Here is a 26957-nt window from a genome sequence, read left to right as displayed (position 1 = left end):
ACAGAGAACATAGGGGGATAAGCATACCTTTTTTTCTTTTTCTTTTTTTGGAAAACCCCAAACTGTAAAAGCTGCTCTTGCACAAAGCTCCCTGCCCCTATTCATCTGAAACTCTGCAGGCTTTATCCCCTCAGAAGATGCAACTATCCCTATAAATTGCATCCAATTGTTCCAAGAAATTAAAAAAAATATTGGCAGTTCCCTTTAAAAATATCAAAATAAAAATGTGCGCAGCACAAAACACCCTGCATCTACTTGTCTAAAATCCATCAGGTATAATTCCCTCATAAATGACTACTGTGCCTGCAAATGTCACCCATTTCTGACAAACAGGAAAGTAGCCACTTGTTGATTTCCAATGATAGTCAATGGGATGCATGAAGATTTGGATTTCTGAAATGAGATGCAGATCTGGATCCAAGTTGGAGCAGGCAGCCTCTAAATCGCTCCACACCAAAGCAGGCTGTTTTCTAAAGTGCCAGTTCGGTGTTGAAACCAAATCTTGTGATCAGTGCACATTCCTAATATAAACCCATTCAGATGACCAAGTTACCGTGGTCTCACCTGGGTTAGCTTGGTCATCTGTCTGATTGCGAGAAGTATGATGGAAGACTTTACCACACATCAGACATAGATATGTGGTAAAAAGTGTGGTAAAATCCACATCTGCTCTACTCTTCACTATTCAACTTGCCATCAAGTTTGCCCTGCATTTTAGTGTGTGGCTGAATTTTACTCTGTACTTGTGTAATGCATTAATATGCTTGCCTTCCTATATATGCCTTTAGTTCAGCTTCAAAGCTATAGTCTGGCTCTTAAAAACAAAGAAGGGTTTCTGCTTTGATATTCTCTTGAAGCCTGGTGTCTGCGTCCGTTGTTCAATTCAGGATTTAGCAGAACTGAGAGTAAAGTTGTCTCTGGGCTCCTGCTTCTTCCTGGGTTGGCTGTGCATTAGCTTCATGCCAACATGCCCTCCTACCCACCACCAAGGGGTCTGTGCTGCAGTTCCATGCTGGAGGATCCATACAACAGATAGGCATGACAAGATACGTGAACATCTGTTCCTGACGTGTTCATGTCTGTTAGCAGTAGCATCAGCACTGGGGTGTGCCGTGCCATGCCGTGCCGTGCCGTGCCGCAGCAGGTATCTGAGCACTAACATCTTCGTAACCTTCTGCTCCCTGCCCTGTTGGCATGACAGAAACAAAAGGTTCAGGTGCAATCTAGAACTTTATATGGCTCTGATCCACTGTATACACATGCAACTAATGATAGATAGTGAGTGGGGGCTGCGTTTTAGCAAGAAATGGGAACTGATAACAGCTCCTAGAATTTGCCTTCAGTCAATAAAACCAACATCTAGAGGGGTAGCCATTTTGGTCTGTGGCAGCAAAAACAACAAGAGAGCCTTCTGTCACCTTAAAAGTGCCACATGTCTCATTGTTTTGAAACCAAGGTGTACCTCATCTACTATCTGTTTGTGGTAAAAAATAAATATGGTGTGAAAAAATTGGTGCTCAAGGGAGGTAAATGCACATGGCATCTGTCTCTGCTTCTGGCTGGGGGTTGCAGCATGCAACCAAAAGCATCGGAATTGTTCCTGGAAGAGGCAGGCAGCTCTCCCTTTGGGAACACGTGTGTGCCATCAGTGGAACGCCGGTTATGCTGAAAACACAGGTCATGTCGGTGCCACCACAGTGCTCCATGCTGTCTGTGAGGACTAGTGTATGTGTATGTTGCGGGGCAGCAGCATGGGCCGAACTCTTGGCACGCTTAGATTATGGGGCTGGATGTGTGCCATGAGTTCGCACAGCCCCTGAAATTTGCAGATGTGCACTAGAAGGAATGTAACAGCTTTGTAAACAAAGCTGTCTGCACTTCATGGCTTACAGATAATTTGCATAGTCTCTATTAATGTTCTCTACTCTTCGTTTGCATGCTCTGCTTTCCTCTCTTTCCTACATGGTATTTTGCCTGTTCTTATTTAACTGCATTAATTCACTTTCCTATAATAAGCTGACTTCTTTCTCAATGCTGTCTCGATTTACTTTAAAGCTGTTGTAATCACATTGTTCTTTTCTAATATTCTTGTTTTCTATTGCCTCACTTTTGTTCCATCCATGATACTTCCCACCTGGTGAAGTTCATGTACCAGGTATGTGACTTGACTTCTGAATTCTTCTCGTTCCATCTCATATTGATGTGCGCAAGAATTTAAATGTGATGGAAGAGAGCAGGAGAGCAACACATTACCTTAACATTTACATTTGTTTTCACTGATATAACCTCTCCCCCTCCCCTCTGATTAACAAATGGTGACCACTATTATGCATGAGAAAAATAAAACCTTGTCATATATCAGGCCAGACACTCAAACATATATGAACCATAGTTTATCCATTGACTTTGGTGATCTTTTGGATATAAGGCAACTGAGAATCTGCTAAGAATGCAATAGTGTTAAGCACAAGATTCCTAGCTGCATAAAGCTTTAACCCAGGGATGGGGGATCTTTTTTGGCCTGAGGGCCATATTCCCTTCTAGGGGCTGCATTGCCAGAGATGCCCCCAGCAAAAAGTGTGTGAGCTCAAAACTAAAGTGGGTGGGGCGCGCGCGCGCACGCACACACACACACCACAGACCTATTTCCACACATAATACACACATTCATATGTACATACCTCTTCTCACACATAATGCACATGTGCGCGCGCACACACACCCCTCCCCCCCACCTGCAATTAGGCTTGGAAGGCTTTTTCCAAGATTAATGTTAGCATGGAGGGGGTGATTTGGGGTGAGGGTGGGGTAGCAGAAAAGGGAATTTGTTTGGGCTTATCTTTTCCAAGCTAAATGGCAATTCTAAATATACCCCCCTTAATTCAGTGGTGGATCTTTATTTAAAAAAACAAGAAAACAAGAAGAAGGGGATGTGGAGAATGCTGCAGAGTCATCATTGTTGGAAGTCTGTAATTCAAGATAGTGCAATCCCAAACCCACTGGGTAGTATCCATGGTAATCTGACTTGGAGTGGACCCATTGAAATGAATTAGACTTACGTTCGTAAGGACAAGCCATTCATTTCTGTGGGTCTGCTCTATGTAGGACTAACATTGCATACTACCCACTGATGCCAATAGAGCACTTCTTATCAGATTTTGGATCACACCCTTAAGGTGTGGGAATATATACTACTCTATATAGTTACCTCTTCATGGAAAGCTACAGTCTCTCATCCACAACCTTCTCACTCCCTGGAGAAGTCATAGGACCTAATTCAAACTACTCCCTCCCTGCCCCCTATACCTGATGGTCATTGGTAGCTCCCTCCATAGAACATCTGGCAGTAGTTATGGGATCATTTGTGTGTGTGGGGAGGTAAAGAGCAGCATTGAGCTCTTGAAGTGCCAAGGGACAGGCTATCTTTTCCTTTTCTCCTGCAGTTATGTGACCTGCTCTTGCACAAGCTTGCTTCTCTCTAAAGGTAGAAGGAAAACTGAATTAGGTCAGGTCCAGTTTTAGTGGAGTAACAAATTAATCTTTGACATTCATAGAAACGCTAGTATAGTTCAACTGATCCTTAAGAGCATTGGATCCTCTATGAATTTGAGAGAAAAATAACATAAAATAATTGATGTTTCTTTTCCTTGGATGAAGCGTACAAATGAATCTTCTGTACTGTATGATGAATAGTGCATTAATTTTTATAACTGAAAGAGCATGTCATATTTATTAGATTATGAGCCTGCATACACAGACCTGCTTACTTTTATTCATGCACAATGCCTAGTACAGTGTAAGCACATTTGTAATTATTAAATAGTTATGATGCAGTTTCACATCTAACAGTGGGATAAAGAATGCCCAAACATGCTACAGTTAGACTCTCCGCATTCACACACACACACACACACACACACACACACACACACCCGCTCTCCTCCTTATGTCCATATCAGAGAAGAAGCTTTAGCTTTGAATAAGGGTTGCTTCATATGCTATTTATCTGACATGTGGCATTGATATCCATGTTGGGAAAAGCAATATGTGATGTGATCCTGAATTACAGGTTTAAAAACTATGTATCTAAGAAAAGCATGAATAAATCCAAAGTGTCTCTATGCACATTTGCAAATCAAGGACTCTTAATCTAATAGTACACAAGATACACCACATTCATTTGCACGTCTCTACCTCCCCCCTTTTCATATTTGCATGTTCTGTCTTTTCTCATTCACATTTGCCTCCTTCTTTAAACACATTATTGAGTTGCTTTCCATTTTAACCTATTTATAAATTATGTACTTCAACCTTGACTTGCAAGAGTTCACGTTTTTAACCATCCTGTCTTTCTTACTTGTCTTGTCTTCCTTTTTCCCTATTGACACTCTCCCACCTCATGAAGTTCATGAACCAGGTATGTGACATGACTTCTGAATTCCTCTGATTGTCTTGAAGGGTAGCGTGTACAGGAATTCAAAGGTGGAGCAAGGAAATAGGAGATAACAATAAATAATTCTTAACTTTTGCTTGGTTTTAATTGTTCTCCCATAACATTTGTGATTTGAAAACAATGTGGTTTAACATCCTTAACATGTAAGTATCTGGGGGACATGAAACATCTGCAAAAGAGCTGTCTGGAACATAGAAGGAGAAAAGGCAAGGGGCAACATGCTGGCTGGGAATGGTGGGAGTTGTAGTCTAACACATCTGGAGGGCACCAGGTTGGGGAAGGCTGGCATAGCATCTTCTTGAATAGCAGCTAAGAGAAAACTGCAGAATCAGGGTGGATCTGAACCCCCTTCACACATTACGATGAACATGTGTAGAGTGGGGAGCAGGATCACACCTGGTAACTTTCCTCCGGCCCCTAGTTACATTCAGCATAACACACAGGGCCTTTCATTAGTTATGCTGACCGCGTATGGATGCGAGGTCTGTGGACACAATCCTGTAGTGCCCTTGACCTCCATTCATCTTGACATGTGAAGAGGGTTGAGATTAAGGAGGGTCTTATAAATAGTTTCCACGTATTAAAGAATAATGACATCTGTTATATTGCATAGAAAAAATACTATATTCATGAGTGAATATTCATTGTAAAGGGATACAGTTGCAAAAACCTTTCTTTTTTTCATTTTGGAACTCTGTATTTATAGCCTTATTCTGCCCAGGCACAGACGGATCCAGGAGCAGGTCTTTTCTGCAGCTGGAGCTAGATTTTCATCTTTGGAATATAAGCCACTGATATGCAAAGAATGCTGCAGCATTTACAAACCATATTTATTCTTGTAGTTTGAATAAGTAAATGGAATATTTGCTAGGTAACCATGGCAGTTTCTGTGAACAACTTTTTTTTTTTTAATTCAAAGTCTGAAATACTTAAGAGCAAATTACCATGAGCTGCAATGCATGTAGATGCACATTTCTTACTACATATAAGTTCTAAAATGGGTCAACTAGACCATCTACCCAGGGAAAAAGAAACAGAAAGAGGGGTGCTCATTTCTGAACTTCTTGGTTCCTTGAAAATGGTCCTTTAGTATTGCTGTACTGGAGATAAATAAAATGGTACTTGCATTTCTTCAGGATGACTTTGTTTTAAACCCGAAGCATCATCATGTACATGATTACAGCCAAGATAAACCTTTGTAAAACGTGATGGTGAATTCCTTTTGGTTTATGCTATCTTGACAGATTCACAAACTATATGCCATTAACCATATGACCTGGTATTCACCATTCACCTTCACTGACTCCCCGTTTGGCTGCCTTTTCCTGGTCCTTTAACAGCACAAGCCTATACATATTTGCTCAGAAGTAAATCCCATAGAGTTCAAAGGGGCTTACTCCCAGCTGTGTATAGAACTACAGCCTAAGTGCTAATAATTTTCTTTCCCTCTGACTACTGATATGCCCTGCTACCCTCTTTTCTCTCCCCCTCCCCCGGACTCTCATAGAAGAGTTCAAAGACCTTGTATTAACATGTTCCTCTTGTTTTCATTCTCTTGCTGTTCGTTACATCTTGTTCCATGACACTTCTCACCTGATGAAGTTCATGAGCCAGGTATGTGACATGACCTCCCAATTCCCTATTAGCTCTGATACGTACACAGAATATACATATGTGTGTGAATGGGATGTTGAAAGAGAAGAAACAAGATCAACAAACACTATTAACAAACTATTACTTACAGACTAGCTTCTTTTTCCTTGAATTCTCCACACTCACAGCTGCATTAACCTGTTTTTTGTTTTCACATCCCCACAGCTTCTCTAGGTGCCTTGCTGCACTATTCTTTTTTAAAAAACCAGTATTTCTTTTTTTCCTTCACCCATTCCTTGTACACCCCGTTAGGGTCAAAAGTGCTAACGTGCATATTCTTTTTCATTTATTCTCTCCTTCCCATCACTGCTTGCTTTCACCATGACACTTCCAGAAGAAGTCCATGAAGAAGGTATGTGCTTTCCACCCAAGGAACCGTTTTTTTCTTCTCTCTCTCCTCTAGCATGGTGCAAATGGTTCTCAAAAATATTTTAGGTTGCATATGGTGAGGAAGAATTGGACGACACTAGGAGCTTTTCTTAGCAGATGTTAATAGAGTATGCTGGATACACACTCCCTGTCAACCTACCCTACCTCATCCCACAGGGTTGTTGTAAGGATAAAATGGAGGGCCAGGGGAACCATGACCTCCTTGGAGGAAAGGTGGGATATAAGTGTAACTAAATATATACATGGAAAGTTGCATGCATAAATCAAAGATTTTTTAAAAAAATATTTATGTAGTGCCATCAGTGCACATGGTGCTTTACAGAGACATAAAAGGGAAAATGAGCAGGGGTCTGCCTGAAGGAGCTTACAGTCTAAATACACATTAAACATGGCATTTATCCACACATGAGCATATTTCCAAGGAAGGTCAGAGCTGCTTCAGTGGAGGGGGGAAAAAAACCTTATTGTATGATCTGGCCCTCAAAGGCTAGAAATTTTAACAGACAATTTCTTATCATTCAGTTCAGTCATTGGACACACTTTATTACTCTTCTTTGTTTAGCCCACATGGGAATTGATCATTCTAGGAACTGGAAGGTGGGAAGGAGGAGACAAAGAAAGTAGGGAGTTGGAGCAAATAGAACAAAAATATCTGGGAAGCATACTGACTCGATTGCTTTCTTTCCTTTGCCTTTCATCTGCAGCTGGAGAAGAAGGAGAATATTGTGATGGTATATTGGTGTCATTTGGAGACAGCAAATCTTTTCTAACACCCTTTTTCTCTGCTTCTAATCCTCACCCAATGTAAAGCCAGGAACTGGGCCAAATCATCACAGTTGCAAATATACAACCTTTCATGCCTCCATGTTGATAGAGATTTGCTTTGTCTTAAGCCAGGTTTTCACACCACCAGACTTTCACCCCAAATATTTGTGGTGAGTCCCAACAGATGTAAAAAGAACACAGATCCAGGGCTAAATACATATGATATGATGTAAAATGCATCTGTGCATTTAAAATGCAAGTTTTTAGAAATGAAATAACATCAGGTGGGAGGGGGCTGCCAATTATCTGGATTGTAGGGAGAAGGGATTTAACCCTTCACTGCCAGTACTGTATTCCTGACAAAAATCCTTCAACTGAAGCTAGAATTTGCATTGGGTGGAAATCTTCCATTGATATTTGGCATCTATTCTTAGTTCACCATTCATTCATGCCATTGATGAGAAATTCTACTAGAGGTCAGAGGTACTGCTAGTAGAGAATAAAAACTACATTAGGACAGCATAACAACTTCCCCTACTGACATGTTTTAATCCATTCTAAATTTCAGATTCTGAGAGTTCAAGACTTTTCTTACATGAGATCAATTCCCTTTATCTCATGCTTATTTTCCAGATTTGTTGTCATCGTTATTTTAAGGCAAAGCATTGGTGGACTATTTCTTTTGGCAGGAATTTTTTTAAGATAGGGATTATGTTTCACAGCCTTTGTATATAAGAACCAGAAAAATCAGAACCTGAAATAAAGGAAGGGGCATCAAAAGAAAGGATTTTGCCATGATGATTCTGTGTTTGTTTGTTTTCCCCAGTTCCTTGAAAATAAAAAGACTATCTTAAAGATAAACCCTAACTTTGGGACTGGTCTCTGTGCATACACTATATCTTGTGTTGTGATGCACTTGAAGGCTTTATGTTAATTTTTTAAAAAAATAGAATGGGCTTTTTGTTTTGTTTTACCCTTATCTGGTATCCTGGAAGTACACAGGGTTAACTCCAACATCACATGAGTGGATTTCTGCTTGCACAACAGACCTCCACACACCCCAAATCTGATCCAAGGTTTCCCCAACCCTCTGGAGCAGATTGGGGGTGGTGGTGCACAGGGGTGTGCAGGGGAGAGGGGAAATCCCTTCCACCAGTGGTTTCCATTCCACTGGCAGATGGCCAGTGTTGAATATAACCCATAAACATTACTTTTTATTCCAGGATCAGAAAACTAACCTTTCTTTTAACCACATGTTCATGGAATTATTACTAAGGGACTAACAGATGCCCAAACTTGTGAGGTGGTTATCTTGGCCAATGGTACATATATCTCAGAGCAAATTGTGAGAAATAGACAGACAAAAAGAAAATCAGAACAGAGACTTGTGTTTATATATATATATATATATATATATATATATATATTCTCTATAGTGATATATTCCTATTAATGTGCAGTTTTACGGTGAAATAGGAGTATAGTAATTCTTTGATGTAAGGAGGGAAAGGGAATTGTTTATGTTTCTGAATAACATCCATGAAAGATTGTTTGGTGTGATTTGTGTTTCCATCCCCTATATTTTATAAACCATTGCAGATCAAAAAGCTCACTGCCTAATAGAGGAGAAAAATAGAGACCTAAAAAACATTTATTTATTTATTTATTTATTTATTTATTTAAAATATTTATATATCACCCTTCATTTTAAATCACAGGGAAGTGTACACAATGCATGGAGGGAGCAATCCTATGGCCACTAGAAACTGTCGAGAGGACCATAGGTTTTTTTGGTTTCTGGGAACTGAGGTCCCCACCCCCTTGGGGAGAGAACCTGACCAGCTACATCAGCTACGCTTCCACCCTCGGAAACAGAGCATGGAGATGGTGCAAAGGGGGCGGGGCGGGGACGAGACAGTGGAAGCCATGTTAAACAGCTTCCTGTGGGCTGTGTGGCCTCCCTGCTGCCGCGCCAAAGCTCCCTGGCTAGACAGGTGAAATCGCCTGTCTAGCCAAAAATGCAGGTCGGCTGGAGCATGGAGCCAAAGAATACCTCTGTACTCTGGCCTCCCTGCATTGGATAGTCCGAACTCAGAGGCTGATGACTATCTCCATAGGATTGCGCCCTAAAACAATTAAAATAAAACACAAAGATAAAAAGAACAACAAAGAAAATCTACCAAGCTAGTTATTAAAATCAGCAAACGTTTTCCCTCCTTACAACAGATTAAGGAGGAGTCCAGCCTAAGCAAATGCACTCACCTTTTATGTAGCCGCACACATCACCTATTGGGTTTTATAGAGAGGGCAGATTTAGGTGATCCTAAAGGATGGGTTAATGGAAGCGTAGCTGCAGAAGAATGTGTTGGACTGCAACTGCCACCATTCCCAGCCAGCATGGCCAATGGCCATGGGAGCTACAGTCCAACACATCTGGACAGCATCAAGTTGGGGAAGGCTGGATTAAGTGAATGAGTTAACAGACAGGTTAGAGAAGGATAAGAAAAGCGCGATAAAGATGGGAGGTTACTGTGTAAAGCCAGAAAATCAAGAGAAAGCAAAGGCATGCCCTTGTTGGCACGTGGTACTGAATGACTGTGTGGGAGGAACAAATACTTGTTTTTCAACCAGTGGCCGCATTCCCTTGTCAGTGTGGCATAGCTGTGCTACCTCTCCCTCTCTCTCCCTTCCCCTCCCCTCCCCTCCTTTTCTAAATGTGGCATTCTTTATAGATAGCCCCTGGGCTGACTGTGATTAGGACAGTACCAATGTTGAATTAATGCAGCCTTCCCCAACCTGGTCTCCTTCAGACATTTTGGGCTTCAGCTCCCAGCAGCCAATGGCCAGGAATGCTGGGGGTTGTTGTTCAAACATCTGGAAGCCACCAGGTTGGGGATGGATTATTCACACTCAGTCATTCCCAAGGGGTGTAGGTGTGCTTTAACCTTTTCTCAGAACATTTCCAGGCAATTCTTACAGCACTGAAGCATTTATTGTGTTTGTCACTCCCTACCCATGATCGTACAGAGCTGCACAGATAAGAGTGTTCAAGTCTCATTGTACTTAATTTAAATCACCTTCTCTGGATGGAAAACAACAGCATAACAGAGCTTGGAGTGCCAACTCACAATTGTTTACAGGTTCTTTAGATGACATTGTGACCTTCCAGTTATGCTTCTGTTTGCAAACAGCACTTTTAGCATTTTTTTTAGAGCAGGGAAAATGGGGTATTTTTTCTGAAAGTGAAAAAAAAAAGCTATTTCCACTTGTGTATTTGCACTATTCCGCTACACCACAGTTCCACCTGGAGGTTATGTAGTGGAAAAGCAGGAAAGGAAATGCTCCTCGTGTAGTGTTCCTATCTCAAATTTTGCGATGAAACCGAAAGTAGATGCAGCAGATTAACAGACTCATATAGAAAAGCTCCTAGTCAATTTTGACACCTTCCAAAGCAGACATGTACAAAGTCTCACTTTTAAGGCCGATACCTCAAAATGTTGCTTTGAGTTGGAGGGTAGGAGAAAAGTGGAGTTTTGCTTTACGCATTATTATCACTGTAAAAGCAAATGGCCTCGCATGGACTGAAAGGGTGACATAACAAATGTTCAACAATTCTTCACATTAATGTTCATCATTCCTCAAATTAAGCGGTGTTCACAAGACTCTGCCCAATAGGCTGTGAGCTTTTTATTGCTGAAGTCTCAGAAAAACCAAAAAAAGGAGCCACAGAGAGAGCATTGTGTGACTGATTCCTTTGAATTCATACATAGCATGTGGTTATAAAAGACATCTCAATTTTGGGAGCTGGGACTCAATATATTAAAGGAAACTGCTGCCTTCCAGATGCTATGTTGGAGCTTTCATGCAAGCTCTTGCTTCATTTTTCTGTACTGTTTTACTTCTGAGTAAAACTGGCCAGCCAAGGAATGTGACCCTATGAAGTGTCAGGAGTGGAGCCAAGTGCCTTTGGGATGTTTCCATAAGACTGGACATCCCTTCTGGTTCTGTTGTTTTAGCAAACCAGACTAGGATATATTCTGTTGTTCTAATATTTTCCTTCTCCATCTTTTCTTCCCTTGTTTTCTGTATCCTTCCCGCATTGATATGTTTAGAGAAGAAGCCCAGAGTACCAACGTAAGTGTGTACTAGCAGATGTTTAATATACCCATTGTTATAATAATTTTAAAATGTTTACTTAGCTGGCTTCAGGTGTTGCAAATAAGTGTGGCCAGCCAAATGTGCTGTGGCTTTCACACTTAGTTGGCTGCACTTCTTGGTCATGTCCAAAAAGCATCTTCCACGCCTTCTCTTGGGGCAAAGTCTGAAGACCTCACAGTCCATGCCCAGAGTGGCATAGAACAGGGGCAGGCAGAAAATAGATATCCAGATGTTTTGGACTTCAGCTCCCAGCATTCCTGACCATTGGCCATGCCTGCAGGGGCTTCTGGGAGTTGGTCCAAAACATATGGAGATCTACTTTCTGTCCATCTCTTGGCATAGAATTAGCAAATATGAGAAAAGGTGCCAGGATAAGGTAAAGAAGCAATGAGGATGGGGGTTGGCTTGAGTAGTAAGCTATAGCGCTGGACCAGGATACAGAGTATACCCAGAAAAGCATTTGTGAGTAAAGCAGGCTGTGAGAAGGGATTGGATGGAGGAGAGGGGCAACAGGAACCAATTCCTGTTGGTTGGACAGGAAAAGTCAGGGTATTCTGGGCATATTGAGGCATGAAAGAAGGTAGGAAGGATCATGCAGGGCAAGGGATAAAATGGGTCTAATAAGAGAGCAGGTTGCATGAAGGAGACGGAGTTAGAAAGGGGGTGCAGCATGACGTCCTACATCACATTGCCATGATGAATAGAAGACTGTGAGTAACAGGGCCAGGGAATGATCCACATACATGAAAGCAGATGAACCCTTCACAGAGACCAAACCAGTGATAGCTTAGAAGCTGACAGGATTATTGCGGCATGAGGTTTCGTATGGTGGAGGAAGAATTTATTTGTGGCTTTCGAAGAGTATGTCACAGTAAACCAGCTATTCTGGAAAGCAGAGGGGAGTCGGACATAAAGATTAAGGGCCCAAGCAAGGCTTTTAGGCATCCCAAGTCCAGAGATCCACAGCATCTCTGTTATATTCTACCCAAACGGATCCATCTTCCCCTCCAAGGAGCTAAGGTTCAAAGAGTTCGGTTCACTTTGGGTAACTGAATTAATGCTGTACATGTTTAAGGATAGGTATGTTGTCAGGGATGCAGGAACAATTTTTAATGTTTCCAATTTCATATCTTATTGAGATGGAATTGATGGGTTGTTGTTGAATTCAGTTGGAATCAATATTTTGTAGAGGGAAACACATGTGACTGCTTCCCCTCGACACTTGCTAGGAGGGGTATTTGGCTCTTCAATACTTTTGAGTTTGTCAACCCTGGTCTAAAGTGTCACAACACTTACACTTTTCCTAACTGGTGTTCAGTCAAGCTTGATTTCAGTTACGTTTTCTTGTGAACAGTTCTTTCCATCCACTCCCAGTTCTGAAAATGCTTACCTCTGGTGCTTCTATGTCTCTCTTTCTCTTTGCCTCATCCACAAAGGCTGACTGCACCTAAGATCCCAGAGGGTGAGAAAGTAGACTTTGATGTAAGTATTGCTGGCTCCTTCCAACAATGCTCTTGTCTTGCCCCTCTAAACTTTCAGTATACTTCTAATATAAAGAAATAAGACCTCCATCTCTGTCCTTAAGACATTTCTGAGTAAGTTCCCTAATCATGAGACAAAACTAGTGTTTGGGGTTTTAATAAATGGGAATATGAAAGAATTCTTGAGTGGAAGGACCTATATAATCCAAAAGATGATTGTTGTCACAGTTATCATAACCAACACAACATTTCTGTTCTTTCTCCAGGACATCCAAAAGAAGAGGCAGAACAAAGACTTGATTGAGCTTCAAGCCTTGATTGATAATCACTTTGAAGGTCGGAAGAAGGAAGAGGAGGAGTTGCTGGCTCTCAAAGAGAGAATCGTAAGTTTCCCTGATGTAGTCTCCATAATTATGTCTTCTCCAAGAGCGTAATACGTCAAGAGACGCATGGCTAATGGACACAACACAGAATGAATGATCCCTTCTCTCCAAGGGAGGAGAGAATTCTTAAGAGTGGTCACCTCTTCATCCAAGTCTATTGTGAATTTTTGTGGATAGGATACCATGAAGCTGGGCTTCTAATGAAGTTATCACTGTTTGGTCCTTGTACTGCTTTCTCCTCTCTACAACAGTCTTTTGTATTATAGGTTTTAGGCCATTTTGTCAGTCTCAACTCAGAGACAGCTGATGATAGTTTATCATTTTATCAGGTTAAGCACAAATGCTTCTGGATGAATACTGATAAAGATTTTACCACACACCAGCAGCTAATGCAGAACCCAGGCTGAGAAAGCTGTGTTTGGGATACTTTGGCCATCTGTATGGGATCACTGGCTTCACTGATTTGAACTGTTCAGTCTCAGAGCAGTTTCTTCCCTCAAATGGTGACAGAAGATAGTCTTCTAGCCAACAGCATGAATGGAGTCATAGTGAAACTACTCACTGATTCATATCTTTTTATGTGCAATGGACAGGAGAAGCGTAGAGCTGAAAGGGCGGAACAGCAAAGGATCCGGGCTGAAAAAGAAAAGGAGCGTCAGTCCAGGCTTGTGGTAAGTCTGTCTGCATCTTATTCTCCTTGATACACAGGGCCGGCCCTACCATTAGGCAGAGTGGGTGATGGCCTCAGGTGGCAGCTGATAGGAGTCAGCAGTAGCAGCCTCCTGGCTGTTCCTCCTGGTCTCCCTGGCAGTTCTCCCCTGTTGGAGGATAGAGCTCTGTATGCCACACAACCTGTCCTGGCCCCACTAAACCAGCCTGTTGCCTCAAGTATGTTGGAGGACACTATCCCATCACCAGTATTGGGGTAAGGTTCAACTGCCAGTGCAGCTGGCTACTGTACATGGATTGGGGAAGAGACACTACCTTGTCCTTTGCCACAGGCAGCAGAATATCTTGGGCCAACCCTGTTGATACCTCTTTGTCTCATAAAAGCAGGTTTATCACTTAAGCAAGAGTCTTCTTCATGCAGAATTCTTCTAATCATCCCAGTCTGCCTAAAGGAAATTATGAGTCCCTGATTGATTGTGCCACACTTGTTATTCCCAAGTCTGATGTAGGCTATATCTCTCCTTTACATTTCACAGGAGGAGAAAGCAAGAAGAGAGGAGGAAGATGCCAAGAGAAGAGCTGAAGATGACATGAAGAAGAAGAAGGCTCTGTCCTCCATGGGCGCCACATACAGCAGCTATTTGGCAAAGGTAAATCTATTGCTTGATTGAGGAAATGGGAATGTGGCGAATGGTAAGCAACTGTAGCGTTGCTCATCTGAAAATTTCCCCAGTTAGAATTCCCTAAGATCTCATGAAAAGTCTAATCGGCTGCTAGGAATTCTTTCCTTCCACATTGACAAGAGCTTGAAAGACCTTCAACTTTCAGGAACAGAGTCAAAGAAACTTCAGAATCAATGCAAAGTCATTGGAGCTTTGGTTTTCTCTTGCAGAGATGCCAGCAACTTAGATTCGCAGCATATTCTCCCACAATGTGCTAGAGCAGGGATTCTCAGGCAGTGTCATCATAAACTTCTCAGAGTTAGGCAACAACTGTTTGAGTTGCCCACTCAGAGCTGAGCCATGGGCAGTGGTCTGAGGTGAGCTGGGAACCAGGAGCCGTGGGATGAAGCCGGTCACGGCTGGCAGCAGGTTCGAGAGGGGCCTGAGCAAACTGCCCAGCAAATTAAGTTAGCAGTGATGGCTGCAGCTGCTTCCCTCAGCACTTCTCTGGTGGTGCCAGTGGAGGGTTTTTTTCCTTTAAAGAAAAGAAGTGGCTGGGTGGAAAGGTTTAACACCCCTGATTAACACTCCAGATTGGGGCCCCACACATTTGCATGAAAGGAAAAGCTTATGATCACCTACACACCAGGTATTGAACATAGCTTGTCGTTTCACCCCTAGTCAGAACGGGGGAAAAGGTTGGTGGGTTGGCAGTGCCTCCTGGCTCAATCAAGAAATTCAAGGAGTAAAAGAACTCACATTTCTCCTACCATGCTCCTGGCTTGAGAACTATTGCCCTAGCACCACCTTCCCCAACCTAGTGCCATCCAGATGTGTTAGACTACAACTCCCATCATTCTCAGCCAGCTTGGGGGTTGTAGTACAGCACATGCAGAAAGCACCAGGTTGGGGGAGCCTATTCTAGCGTGTGCCAAGCTTCAACTTTCTTTTCCACGGTGATGCTCCCTTCATCGGGATTGAATTAATGGAGGGATGTGATGTTCTGAAAATGCTGTTTCTTCACAGGCTGATCAAAAGAGAGGGAAAAAGCAAACTGCGAGGGAACTGAAGAAGAAGGTGCTGGCAGATAGGCGCAAAGCCCTAAACATTGACCACCTTAGTGACGACAAACTGAGGTAAAATGCTGTTTTCCCTGACTGGTACAAGATAGCTTGGGGTTGTATGGAATGGAAGAAGTCGGGTTTGTTTGAGTATATTAAAAGGCTTTATGGTAAGATTTCTTGGAAGGCCTTATTTAGAGAAGATAATGTTCTGGTATGAGTGGGGATGCAGAAACAGCTTTTTCCCTGTCCCATAAAACTAGGTCATTCCATGAAACTGAAAGGTGGGAGATTCAGGACAGAAAAAAGGAAGCACCTCCTAACAGCACAGCATTAGAAAAGGGAATTTGCTGCCACAAGGTGTGGTGACAGCCAACTTCGATGGCTTTAAAAGGGGATTAGATGAATTCATGGAGGATAATGCTGTTAAAGGCTACATGTCATGATGGCTACAGGAGGCTCGCCTGGCACCCGATCTCGTCTGATCTCGTAAGCTAAGCAGGGTCAGCCCTGGTTAGTACTTGGATGGGAGACCGCCTGGGAATCAGGCTTCCTGCAATGAGCAGGGGGTTGGACTCGATGGTCTTGTAGGCCCCTTCCAACCCTATGATTCTATGATACCCCCAGGATCAGAGACAGCAGGCCTCTGCATACCAGTTGCTGGAGAACAGCAGTGTGCTATTCCTGTCTTGCTTGTGGGCTTCCCAGAGACATCTGATGTGCTTCCCTGGGAAAAAGGATGCTTAACTTTCTCCTACAGAAATCAGTGTCACTTAAAGGTTTTTAATTTGAGGTGGACGGCACTGCTTGCATGAATATAAGTTCTCCCATTCATTCATTACATTTCTATACCGCCCAACGGCCAGTGCTGTCTGGGCAGTTTACAGAGATTAAAAACCTTATAATACAGTGTTGTACATAACATAAAAACAGTTTATATATGATCATATAAACAGACAGCACACACACGCGCACCCCCCACCCCCAAACAATGCTAACAATCAATGAGAAGAAATCCCATGACCTGATTAAAAACTTTATCAAGTGCTGCCAAATGCCTGAGAGTAGAGGAAGGTCTTAACCTGGCGCTGAAAAGATAACCATGTTGGCGCCAGGCAGGCCCATGACAGATACATTTTAGGTATAGCTATGTAGTCATCTATAATATTTCATTATGCCCAAAGATTTTCACAGGGCTTACTTATTTATTTAAACATATGCACAAAAATGTATTTATAGGCTGCTTTTTAGGACATCGTTCTAACAAGGCAGCTCACATAAAAGTAAAATACAATAACACAGAATCACAGTAAAATCAAACAGTAGTGCAAAAATAATTTTAAACACAAAAAGGTCAGCTCAATTGTCAATTGAGGTCAGCTCAATTGAAATAACAAATAACACACCTAACAAATAACACACCTAACAAATAAAAATGCTAACCCTTCTAAAAAGTCATTAATTTTTAAACTGGAAAGATAAAAGACCCAATTCACAATAAAGCAATCTGAAATAGATGAATTTTAAAAATGCGTTTGAACATTGGCAGAGTTGAGGCCATATGCACCTCAAAGGAGAGGGAATTCTGCAACCTGGGGACCACCTTTGAGAAGGCCCTGTTTCTTGTACCCACAAGTGAACTGATCTTATAGATGGGCCTATGACTAAGGCCTCTGAGGCAGATGTTAATGTCTGGGCAGATTTGTATGTGAGTTTGTTTGGTGGTGGTGGCAGTGATGGCAATAGTCATCATGATCTCAATAAAAATCACCCACCCATCCCTGCACAGCAATTAGCATTAGGAAAAAACTTCCTGTTGGTGCCAATGGAAATTTCTTTTTCCTAACACTAATTGCTGGGGGGTGGGGGTGGGGGTTCCTTGCTGAGATAATCGCTGAGGAAGGAAGGCTTAAACTTCCCTCATTCCTGCACGCTGGGGTGCTGATGGGCATCACCACAACCTCATGCTTAGTATTTAATTAATCACAGTGTCACCCATAGTTTCCCTCCTGACTTCCCCTCTCTAATTCAGCTGGGTTTGTTATGCGGGAAGCAAAATTCCTAAGAAATGTAAAGATAAAAAATTAACAGAGTGTAAAGAGCTGACAGACCATTCACAATACAACATTTGATTTCAGTGGAACTTATGTCTAAGCATAAGTGCTTAGAAGTGTAATATGAAGCTGTTTTTACAAGTGACAGTATGACCGAATATATTTTAATCTGTAATGAATCACCTGTTAATGCAGGATAGATCATGGGAGAGACCATTTTTAATCAAATAACAGAGTGGGTCACTTGTAACAGCAACCCAGAGTACGGGTTGAGTATGGGTTGCTATTGAAGTGTGCGTTGTCATTATGTGTGAACCTTGCACTATGGTTTACTATGAGTTGTTAACTATGAACAATCGAGGAAGAGAACCTCTGGTTTGTTGTTAGGTTGTGAACTCTAGATTGTTCATGGTTAACAACCTACGGTTAAACCACAGTGCTTAGTTTGCACATAACGACAACCCACACTTCAACAACAACCACACTCAAACCGTATTCTGGGTTGTCCTTTTGTGCACATATACTGGCTGAGGAATGCTGGGAATTGTAGGACTATTTCCCATCTAATCATGCATAGGATTGCTTCCTAAGGCTCTTAGTTTATATGAACTGCTGATTAACACAATCTGAAATGTATTTGTGTAGATGAGGCAGTCCTCTAGTGCATAAAACCTTTGTTTTATGGCAGCAGAGGGGAACATGCAGCCCTCCAATTGTTGTTAGATTGCAATTCCCATCAGCCCTATCCAGCATAGCCAATGGTGATGGAAGATGGGAGTTACAGTCCAACAACATCTTGAGGACCACGTTTCCCAACCCTGCTTTATGGTTACTAGTACTTTGAAGTCTACAGAAGATGTGATAAATGAAATTAAACGCCCTCCCCTTTCCCCCGTGTTTCTGCTTCTTCACAAATACGCAGGGAGAAAGCCAAGGAGATGTGGGATTGGTTATATCAGCTGGAAACGGAAAAATATGAATATTTAGAGAAGATCAAGAGACAAAAATATGATGTGAGTAGAAAAAGAAATCTTGTTGTGATACTGCTGATGCTCAAGTCCAAGTTATATGATCTTCCTGGGAGAGGAATGGCATGAGGACCATAAAACCTCATGCACCATCCTGAATACTTATCAACAGGATATACATGTTCACGCGGGACTGATAGCTTCTGAATTATCTACCCAGAGTGGGTTTTGACTTTCCAAAAAGGGAAGAGATTTCTTCATGATGTGCCTGGAGGGAGAGTATGAAAAGAGTTTTAGCCATATCATTGAATCTGCCTGTCTCTGTTGCCAAGTGCCTTCATGAATAAGATGCCTAATTTCATGGTTTTATTTTCCATCACAGCAACCAAGAGAGGGAACAGAAAAACCCTATATGCCCATTGCCACTGATCAGCCCTGGACTAAAATAACCAGGCGTCTAATGCTGAACCCTATTCTGATGTCACCTGCCTCTCTTACTCGTGTTCTGTTCTTACGTAGGCAGAGAAGCCAGCACAGTCACTTCTTTTGCTTTGCTGACCCTACGTGATATCTGCCATGATAGAAAGGGTATAGATGATCTCTTCATGCTGGGCAGGAGAAAAATACTCCAAATTTCTCTTCAAGCTGTGTGCAAGGTCCTTGCCCTCCTGGAAAATGATCAAAGAGCAGCCACTCTGTACATGTGTAAAGTCTAATGTGCTTAGACCAAAATACCATGCAGGCCAATCGCACATTATCAGGCCTATGCACATTTGACACTTCTTGTATAGGTGGCACACACTTCACACCCAATCCATGTAGTTGAGCTGAACCTGGAAGAAGAGGAGAGCTGGAAGCGGTGGTCGGGACAGATGTGCAAAATCTGCTCCGCCATTGCTCTACACTTTGAAGATCTAAGGGAATAGAGCATCCCTCTTAAAGTATTTGCCTGGTATTAGAATGTTAACGTAATCCTCTGAAATTTGGGACTGTTTATCTCTTTCTGACTACATATTTCAAACAACTGGATTTGTGAAATACCCCAAAGCCAATGTAACTATCTTGATCTCTCTTAGATTTTATCACTACGTTGCAGGGTGGAGGCACTGTCCAAGTTGTAAGTACTAAGAGTTCACGCAAATGACAAAAGCAGCAGAGGCTGTTTACATGCATGAGCCTCCTGCATGTCAAGAGTCCGGGTGCTTCAGGTTCACTCAGATGGACAGCAGGCTGGCACTCAGTTCCTGGCACGGAGAACAAGACAATTGAACTGTGGCTGTGTTGTGTTGTATTTTGCTCGCACCATTCATTCATTCATTCATTCATTCATAGCAGGCTGAAGCAGCTAAAAAGAGTATAGTATCAGTCATTGCAGAACAGCCTTCCCCAACCTGGTGCCCTCCAGATGTGTTAGACTACAACTCCCACCATCCACAACCATCCCGTCCACATCTGGAGGGCTCCCAGTTGGGGAAGACTTCTGCAGAATATACCTGCTGTGCTTCTAGACTTGATATATAAGCCTCCTGTAAGATAACTAGCTGATAGCAGCAAAACGGGGATGAGGAATGAAGGCAGCATTGGTAGAGAAGCGAATTCCTGAGTCTGGTCTACACTACCAGCTGTTATCTCAGGCACCTGCTTCGTAGAGTCAGTGCAGTGCCACAGAAACTAATTTCTTATGAGGGAAACAATCCCTTTCAATAAAATTATTTCTATAGGATCAAGGCTGCTTTTCAGATAATCCATGGATGTATTCCACATGTTTGAACACTGGAGCACTGACCAGAAGGCTCTATAGTTTTTCCACGGCATGGCCTTACAGAGAATCCAGAATAGTGACTGGGTGAGGAACCAGAAAGACAAGCTTAATGTAGGATGGCCATCTGCTTCCTACCTGGTTTGTCAGAGCTTCCCAGAGACATTTGCCTGGCTGCTGTTGGATGCAGAACGTTGGGCTAGATCAGGGGTGGGGAACCCGTGGCCCTCCAGATGTTGTGGGAATGCAACTCCCATTATCTCTGGCCATGGGCCGTGCTGCTTTGGACTGATGAGAATTGGAGTCCAACAACATCTGGAAGGCCACGGGTTCCCCACTCCTGGATCAGATGATGGACTTTGAGTTTAACCCAGGAAGGCTATTCTTACAGGGTTTTTTTTTAATGTTTGAGTTACAGACATAAAATGGAGAACTGATGTTGAATGGAAGTGAGCAAAGCAGCAGGGCAAAGTTCATCAAAAGGGCGGGGGGAGACAAAATGAGCAAACAAGTAAGGAATTAGTGGAAAGAAAGCACTGCTTTTTAGAGCAATGATAAGCCACATTGCTGTTCGGTGCTTGCCACTTTCTTGCCTATCTTTGCTGCCCAGGAGGGTGAGTGCCATGCCTGTTGTCTTCAACATACTGCAGGTTTAGCAGTGAAGGTAAGTCCCAAGCACCGAAGCGAGATGGATGAGCAAAGCCAATGGGTTCCTTAACAAATACCTGAATTCAGTTCCTTGAAGCAGATTTTAAATATCCACAAGTAAGTATATCAGGTGACTGAGCTCCCCTTTTTCATGTTGTGCCACGTTGCTTCCAATGTCAGAGTCTCTTGTTTCTGCTTGCCATGGAAGAAGGCTTGGCCCTGCAAATCTAAAATGGCAGAGAAGGCTAAAATGTGAACTCTTTTTGGTTTAAATACTGCGTATTTCAAAGTGCAAGAAACTATTGCTGGCCAATGATTTCTAGGACTTCACTTTTGCTCAGAAGAATATGAACATGGCTAATGGAGAATTTTAATTACAATGAATTTGGGCCTGTTAGGAAAAAGGTCTGTTTTTTCAACGTATGTCTTAGGGGGTTGCGACCATATGCCACATGGCAACCAGAGAAACTGGAGTAGTAGGGAAAGTACAGTAAGCAATGGCATAATTATGAAGTTATCATTTCTGCTGTTCTTCATTTCCATGAGCAGGAGATTCAGTTCTGACTTCTACCATGACCGAAAAGATAGCAGCCCTCTCATAAAAATTCAGAAAGCCACAGTGCTTACCAGCATCTGGGAGCTGGTTTGGAATTCTCAGCATACTTCTCTTTCTGTGGTTGATACTTTCTGCCATTAATATTTCCTTCCTTTACTCTCTGAGGACTCTTACTTTGGCTAGCTAAGTGGAACTAGCATAAAGAGGATCACCTGATTATCATAGGGAGTGCATCTCATCAGGACTCACAAGACCCAGATTCTTTATACATTTCTGTGGTAGCCCCTCATGTGTTACCACAGAAGTAGAAGAGCTACTCTTTGGTTTCTTCCCATGCTGTTGCACAGTGATGTTTGGAAGCTGGAACCACAAATGTAGAGCCAATCATATGCGTCCTTCCCACCCAGTCATTGCCCTCCCTCCCAGCTGGGTAACAATCAGATGAGAAGGATCCATGCAACTGGCTTTGCTCACGTGGTTCTGGTTTTTGATTGCTGCTATGGTCACATGAGAGAAACCCATGGGGAAGCAGTCAATGCGCTACTGCAGTAACATATGAAGAGGTCCTAAGTCTCAGTTATACATGTGGCTTCTTCAGTTATCACTGACAATTTCTGTGTTTTCATTTATCCATGGGAGACTGTCCATTGCCACTGTAGGCTTTTGGAAGCCTCTTCGTTCAGCAGTACCCAGCAATTCCAGTTTCTCTTTCAAAATGCAGCTCCCCCACCCCCACTTTTTGAAAATGCTCGCGTTCTGTGGAGTGGAGGCTGATGCTTCCAGTGTATCAAGTAACTCCCAGCAGCAGCCCTGGAGATAATTACTGCTGAGCAAACATCATTGGTTAACTTTTCAGCTTTGGAGTCTTTCTATTTTCAGTTCTTCATCAACAACATAGGTCAATCTCTGTCTTCCAAATCAATGTTTGCTAACTGGCTAGTAAATCTCCAGCAAAGATGACAGAAAAGAGAACAAGTGGACTATGAAGAAGTAGACAGCAGACATACATACATAGACAACTCATTTCTGGAACATTATCATAACTTCATTAAGGCTAATTTCAAATTACAATGTTTTCAAACTCTCATGACCTCTGGAGTTTTGGATTCCTATTTCTTGTTTCCTGGCCAGAATTTCACTATGCACATGTAGTATAAATGGCTTCCACAAAATGTACGCTTTAAGAAGGATAAAGTAGATTGTCTTCCTCAAGCTGGGGTCCCTCAGCCACGTATATCATGAAATCACCACCTTTTCTGGTAAGTTTACTGCCAGCTAGCAATGTCTTTGTCTCTCGGTTTTTCATCCAAAAAGGAAGACTTTGGGATCCCATCCCAGCTACACCAGATCTCCTGCCAGGTAAAAAAAACCTTCCCTCCACTACGGGAAGTTAGATCTCTTTAAAAAAAACCTAGTCATGTATGTTGTTTGCAGATCACCACCCTCAGGAACCGGATTGATCAGGCCCAGAAACAGTGAGTACCCAGCCTTTCCCAGCCCAAAGTCTGGAATATCCTCTCACGTGTTTGCAGCGGTCACTTCAGTCTTGTTGCCCTCGTTTTCTTCTTAGAAGGGGAAGAGGTGGAAAGGCAGAATGACAAATTCCACCCCACTCCCTTCCCTTCAGAAAATGTTGGTGAAACTGAAGTGTATCGATAACCACCATGCAAAAGAACCTGCTCCTCTTCTGACAATCTCAGCGAGGCTCAGCTGTGGATACAACTTATTTGCACCACTGTGTGTTTTTGAACACAAGAACTTCCTTTAAGGGAGGGGTCATGCCATGTCTGAGATTGTAAGGAATGGGATGTAATAACACTAATCGTGGCCACAGCCAGTGGGTTCTTTTCCACTGGTCATACAACCTCTTTATTTTCCTTCCCTGCCTCACCTCTATTTAATTCACATTCTTTCCTGCTTGATTTGCTCTATGTCTTCACGGTTGCATGTGTCCATTAAGAAACCTAACACATCAGAGATAAAGGCCAGTGGGAGGGGAGGCGGTAGTCCAATGGGAGGCCATTGTTGGGAGTAGGCAACTGTGGGAAGAATGGAAGTTGGGAGGAACTCTCAAATGTGGCTAGACTCTTATGTCCTTCATGCACAAGTTTCTATGGAGTCATGCAAAGACTGCAATCATAGTTATACCCAGAAAGGCAAGGGCAAGACATTGTCTCGTTTTCCCCTGCACTAGAACATTACAACACAGTATGATTAACCTGGCACAGTGTTTTTCAGCAATAGAAGTGCCATGTTCCAAGGAAGTAAAGGCATCTGCCACATGTAATTACTTGTAACTCACATAAATGCACTAACTTTCCTCACAGAGGAAAATAACCCAGAAGACACATCTAGCTGTGGGGAATGCATATCATTACAGGAGGGCTTTTTTTGTTTGCTTTAAATCAGTGCCAGCCATTCCAGACTTTAGAAAGTTTCCAGCATTTGTCCACTAGCCCCACTTTAAAGAGTTTTAAATATTGGTGCACTACCCCACGTTAATGATTCTCATGTGGCCCTTCTAACTAATAAAATAATATCAACCCCAGACAAGATAAGGAATATGACAGGACCATATGCAGTCCAAGTAGATCTGTGCTACTCGGTTTCTAAAGATAAAGGGACACTGAGGTTTGAGATTATTATTTAGGAAGGCATGGCATTTTGAAGTAAGAGGCAGCCCTTTATCATAAGAGAGACAATACTTTGTGAAAGGGGTATCTGACACCCCTGAAGCCAGTGCTAAGGGCTTTACACTATTTGAGTGTCATCAGGAACCAGTGATACTAAGGCCAGCACAACAGCACTGAGATGGGCCAGCACAACAGCGCAAACGCTCATTATAATCGTAAGCCATGTTTGTTTCATGGGCTGTATAGGCATACGTACAGCCCAAATGTATAGGATTGGGGTGACAGTAGTCTCTATTCTCTGAGGAAACATTTGGCTGCTGCAAGTGTCTCATGTCTAAGGTTGTTTTCGGAACAAAATTCTAGAATCTAAGTTAACTGACAGGTAAAGTATGCACTATTTGTGTGTATGTGTGTGTGTGTATGCATGCGTGGATGTCACTATGACAGATCCTCCCATACGGAAAGCTACTGCTGAACAAATCTACTGGTGTTGGAAACCATGTAAGCTTTAAAGACATTTCTTAGTATTTCTTAGTATCTTAGTATCTGAACACCTCTCCTGTTCCCTCGATAAGTCTGTACTGGAAGCTTCCTAGGAGAAGCATATATTCCAAGCCCCAACTCGCAACCCCCCTGGCTATTAGTCCAAGTTGGCTTGCTGGGCAACTTGTAGTACCATTCAGCGATAAATGGCATGCAATCAGTTGCATTGCAGGAAGAATCTGTTGCTGCCACAGTGCAGAAATTCTAACAATAGACTAACTTACTCACCTGGAACTCACCTGTGCACCTAGCTCATAGCAGGAAGGTAAGTGCCATGCATGTTTGGGGTGTTGTTTCAGTTGCATGCAAAATGAAGTGATGTGGAAATCATTGACCTATAGCTGAAGAACTCAAGGATGATATCCTTGTTCCCGTGGCCAGAGAAAAAGTAGAATGATTAGTCTCAGTAAAGTGTAACGGCTTTTGTGCAATTCTGAAGAATAATGCTTTGTGAACTATCATGGTTCATCAGATATGTAGTAAGCCTGATATATAAGTTAGATTGATCTCTGAACAGAGATCAGTCTAAATTTCTGCTATGGTTTAAGTCATGACTGGACAACTTCTGTATTTTGGGGGACCACTTATTTGCCACGCAGTTGTCCAGGAGGGTGGAAGTATATTTTGCTCCACAACACAACCCCCTCCTGTTTGATCAGGCTGTATAATGCAGTTGGCACAGTCTAGCCATAAGGGATTCACAATTCTGGTGTACATGTATTTAGGCATGGCCTGGGCATTGCATATAAAATTCAAATACAAAGGGAGGTGTAACATTAAGGTATGGGATCTTTCTTATTTCACACAAGTCTGAGTGAAACTGTGGGAGATTTTTTTTTTTTTTGCCATATGTTGACTATCACATGTTTGGTAGGGCCACTTGGCATGAGATAAATGCTTCAGGGGGCAGAGCTGACCCATGGACTAGCCACTCCCTGATTACGTGAAAACAGCACTGGCTGTGATAAATGATTTTAAAAACTGAAATTTGTTTTGTCCCCTCTAATGCTGACGCACTCAGTTGAAGGGGCACCCAATTAGCCTGTTCTAGTGACATGAGATGCTGAGCTTCTTACCAAAATGGCAAGGTCAAGAGTTAGAAAAGACATGGCTGGGGCAGGCACACTGACCTGTTTTTCTCCTCTCTGTATTACAGCAGCAAGAAGGCTGGAGCCAAGGGCAAAGTTGGAGGGCGCTGGAAGTAAACATCTGGAAGGTGCCTGCAGGCTGAATCATCAGCGGTGGCATGGCTAAACATTGCTGGCCTCCCCGACCCTCTTTAAACATGAATTTCGTTCCCTCGCCTGAGCAATACCATAGTTCCAACATCAGCCTGGATTGCCTACTGCTTATTTCAAGGGCTCCCCATCCTCCAGAACCACTGCCCTGGAATGGAGATGACTCCCTGCTGACACCTTTTACTACCTGCTGCGTGTGTCCTTTATTTTCCTAATTCCAGCCCTACGCTGCCCCATAGATTGCAGTGTACGAATCCTTTGGTTTTGTAAATAAAGTGTGACCGATAATATACTTCAGCCATACAGCGCATGACTGGCCATTCTTCTTTTTCTTCCATTATAATCTACTAAGAATGTATCTTTTACCAAGGACTTGGAGTTCACTGGCTCAGGCAGTAGGTAGTACTTCAGGCCTCCTGAAGCAAGTAAATGTGCGTCAATTTACACCCCACAAAGACTGTACACTGTTAAGATGTAACTTACACTCTGATCCTTTGCATATTTACATAGAAGTAAGCCCCACTGAGTTATGTGTCTGCTAAAGGTGCATAAATCACAGCTGTAAAGGCAAAAGCACACAATGGAAAATTTGGGGTCATAAGGAAAGATAATACCCATGGATCCCTAGGTCAAAACATCTTTGATCCTTCGCTATCCACCATGCCTACTTTTCTAAGGTCTCCATTGGTTTTGCCTTCTTGAGTCTCTAAAAGAAAGGAGGAGACACCTGCTAGCAATTGCAACTCATAAGAGCCCTGCTGGATCAGACCAAAGGCTTATCTAGCGTAGTATCCTCTTTCACACAGGGATCAACCAGATTCCTATGGGAAGCCCACAAGCAGGTCCCGAGAGCAACAGCATCCTCCTGCTGTTGTTCTCCAGA

The 26957-nt window shown here is 42.6% G+C and overlaps 1 protein-coding gene across 1 annotated transcript; it reads left to right on the top strand.

Moving 5' to 3' along the window:
* Window positions 1-1075: 1075 nt before the first annotated feature.
* TNNT3 (troponin T3, fast skeletal type) lies at window positions 1076-26382 on the top strand. Its single transcript, XM_084851069.1, has 11 exons — window positions 1076-1144; window positions 1573-1713; window positions 2545-2602; window positions 11374-11395; window positions 12856-12901; window positions 13167-13283; window positions 13877-13954; window positions 14489-14602; window positions 15641-15750; window positions 18652-18742; window positions 25993-26382. The coding sequence occupies exons 1-11, from the start codon at window positions 1076-1078 to the stop codon at window positions 26065-26067; spliced, it is 921 nt and encodes a 306-aa protein (XP_084707195.1). The 3' UTR covers window positions 26068-26382.
* Window positions 26383-26957: the final 575 nt, after the last annotated feature.

The sequence above is a fragment of the Heloderma suspectum genome, chromosome 1, assembly GCF_057233095.1.
Source record: "Heloderma suspectum isolate Gila_16-S chromosome 1, 16-S_ref, whole genome shotgun sequence".
NCBI classification, from domain to species: domain Eukaryota; kingdom Metazoa; phylum Chordata; class Lepidosauria; order Squamata; family Helodermatidae; genus Heloderma; species Heloderma suspectum.
This window is presented reverse-complemented; position numbering and strand designations above follow the sequence as displayed.

Coding starts and splice junctions, on each gene's coding strand:
- TNNT3 (XM_084851069.1), top strand. CDS start 1,076: ATGTCTGTTAGCAGTAGCATCAGCACTGGGGTGTGCCGTGCCATGCCG. Junction 13,284..13,876: donor TGGCTCTCAAAGAGAGAATC/GTAAGTTTCCCT, acceptor TGCAATGGACAG/GAGAAGCGTAGAGCTGAAAG. Junction 15,751..18,651: donor CTTAGTGACGACAAACTGAG/GTAAAATGCTGT, acceptor ACAAATACGCAG/GGAGAAAGCCAAGGAGATGT.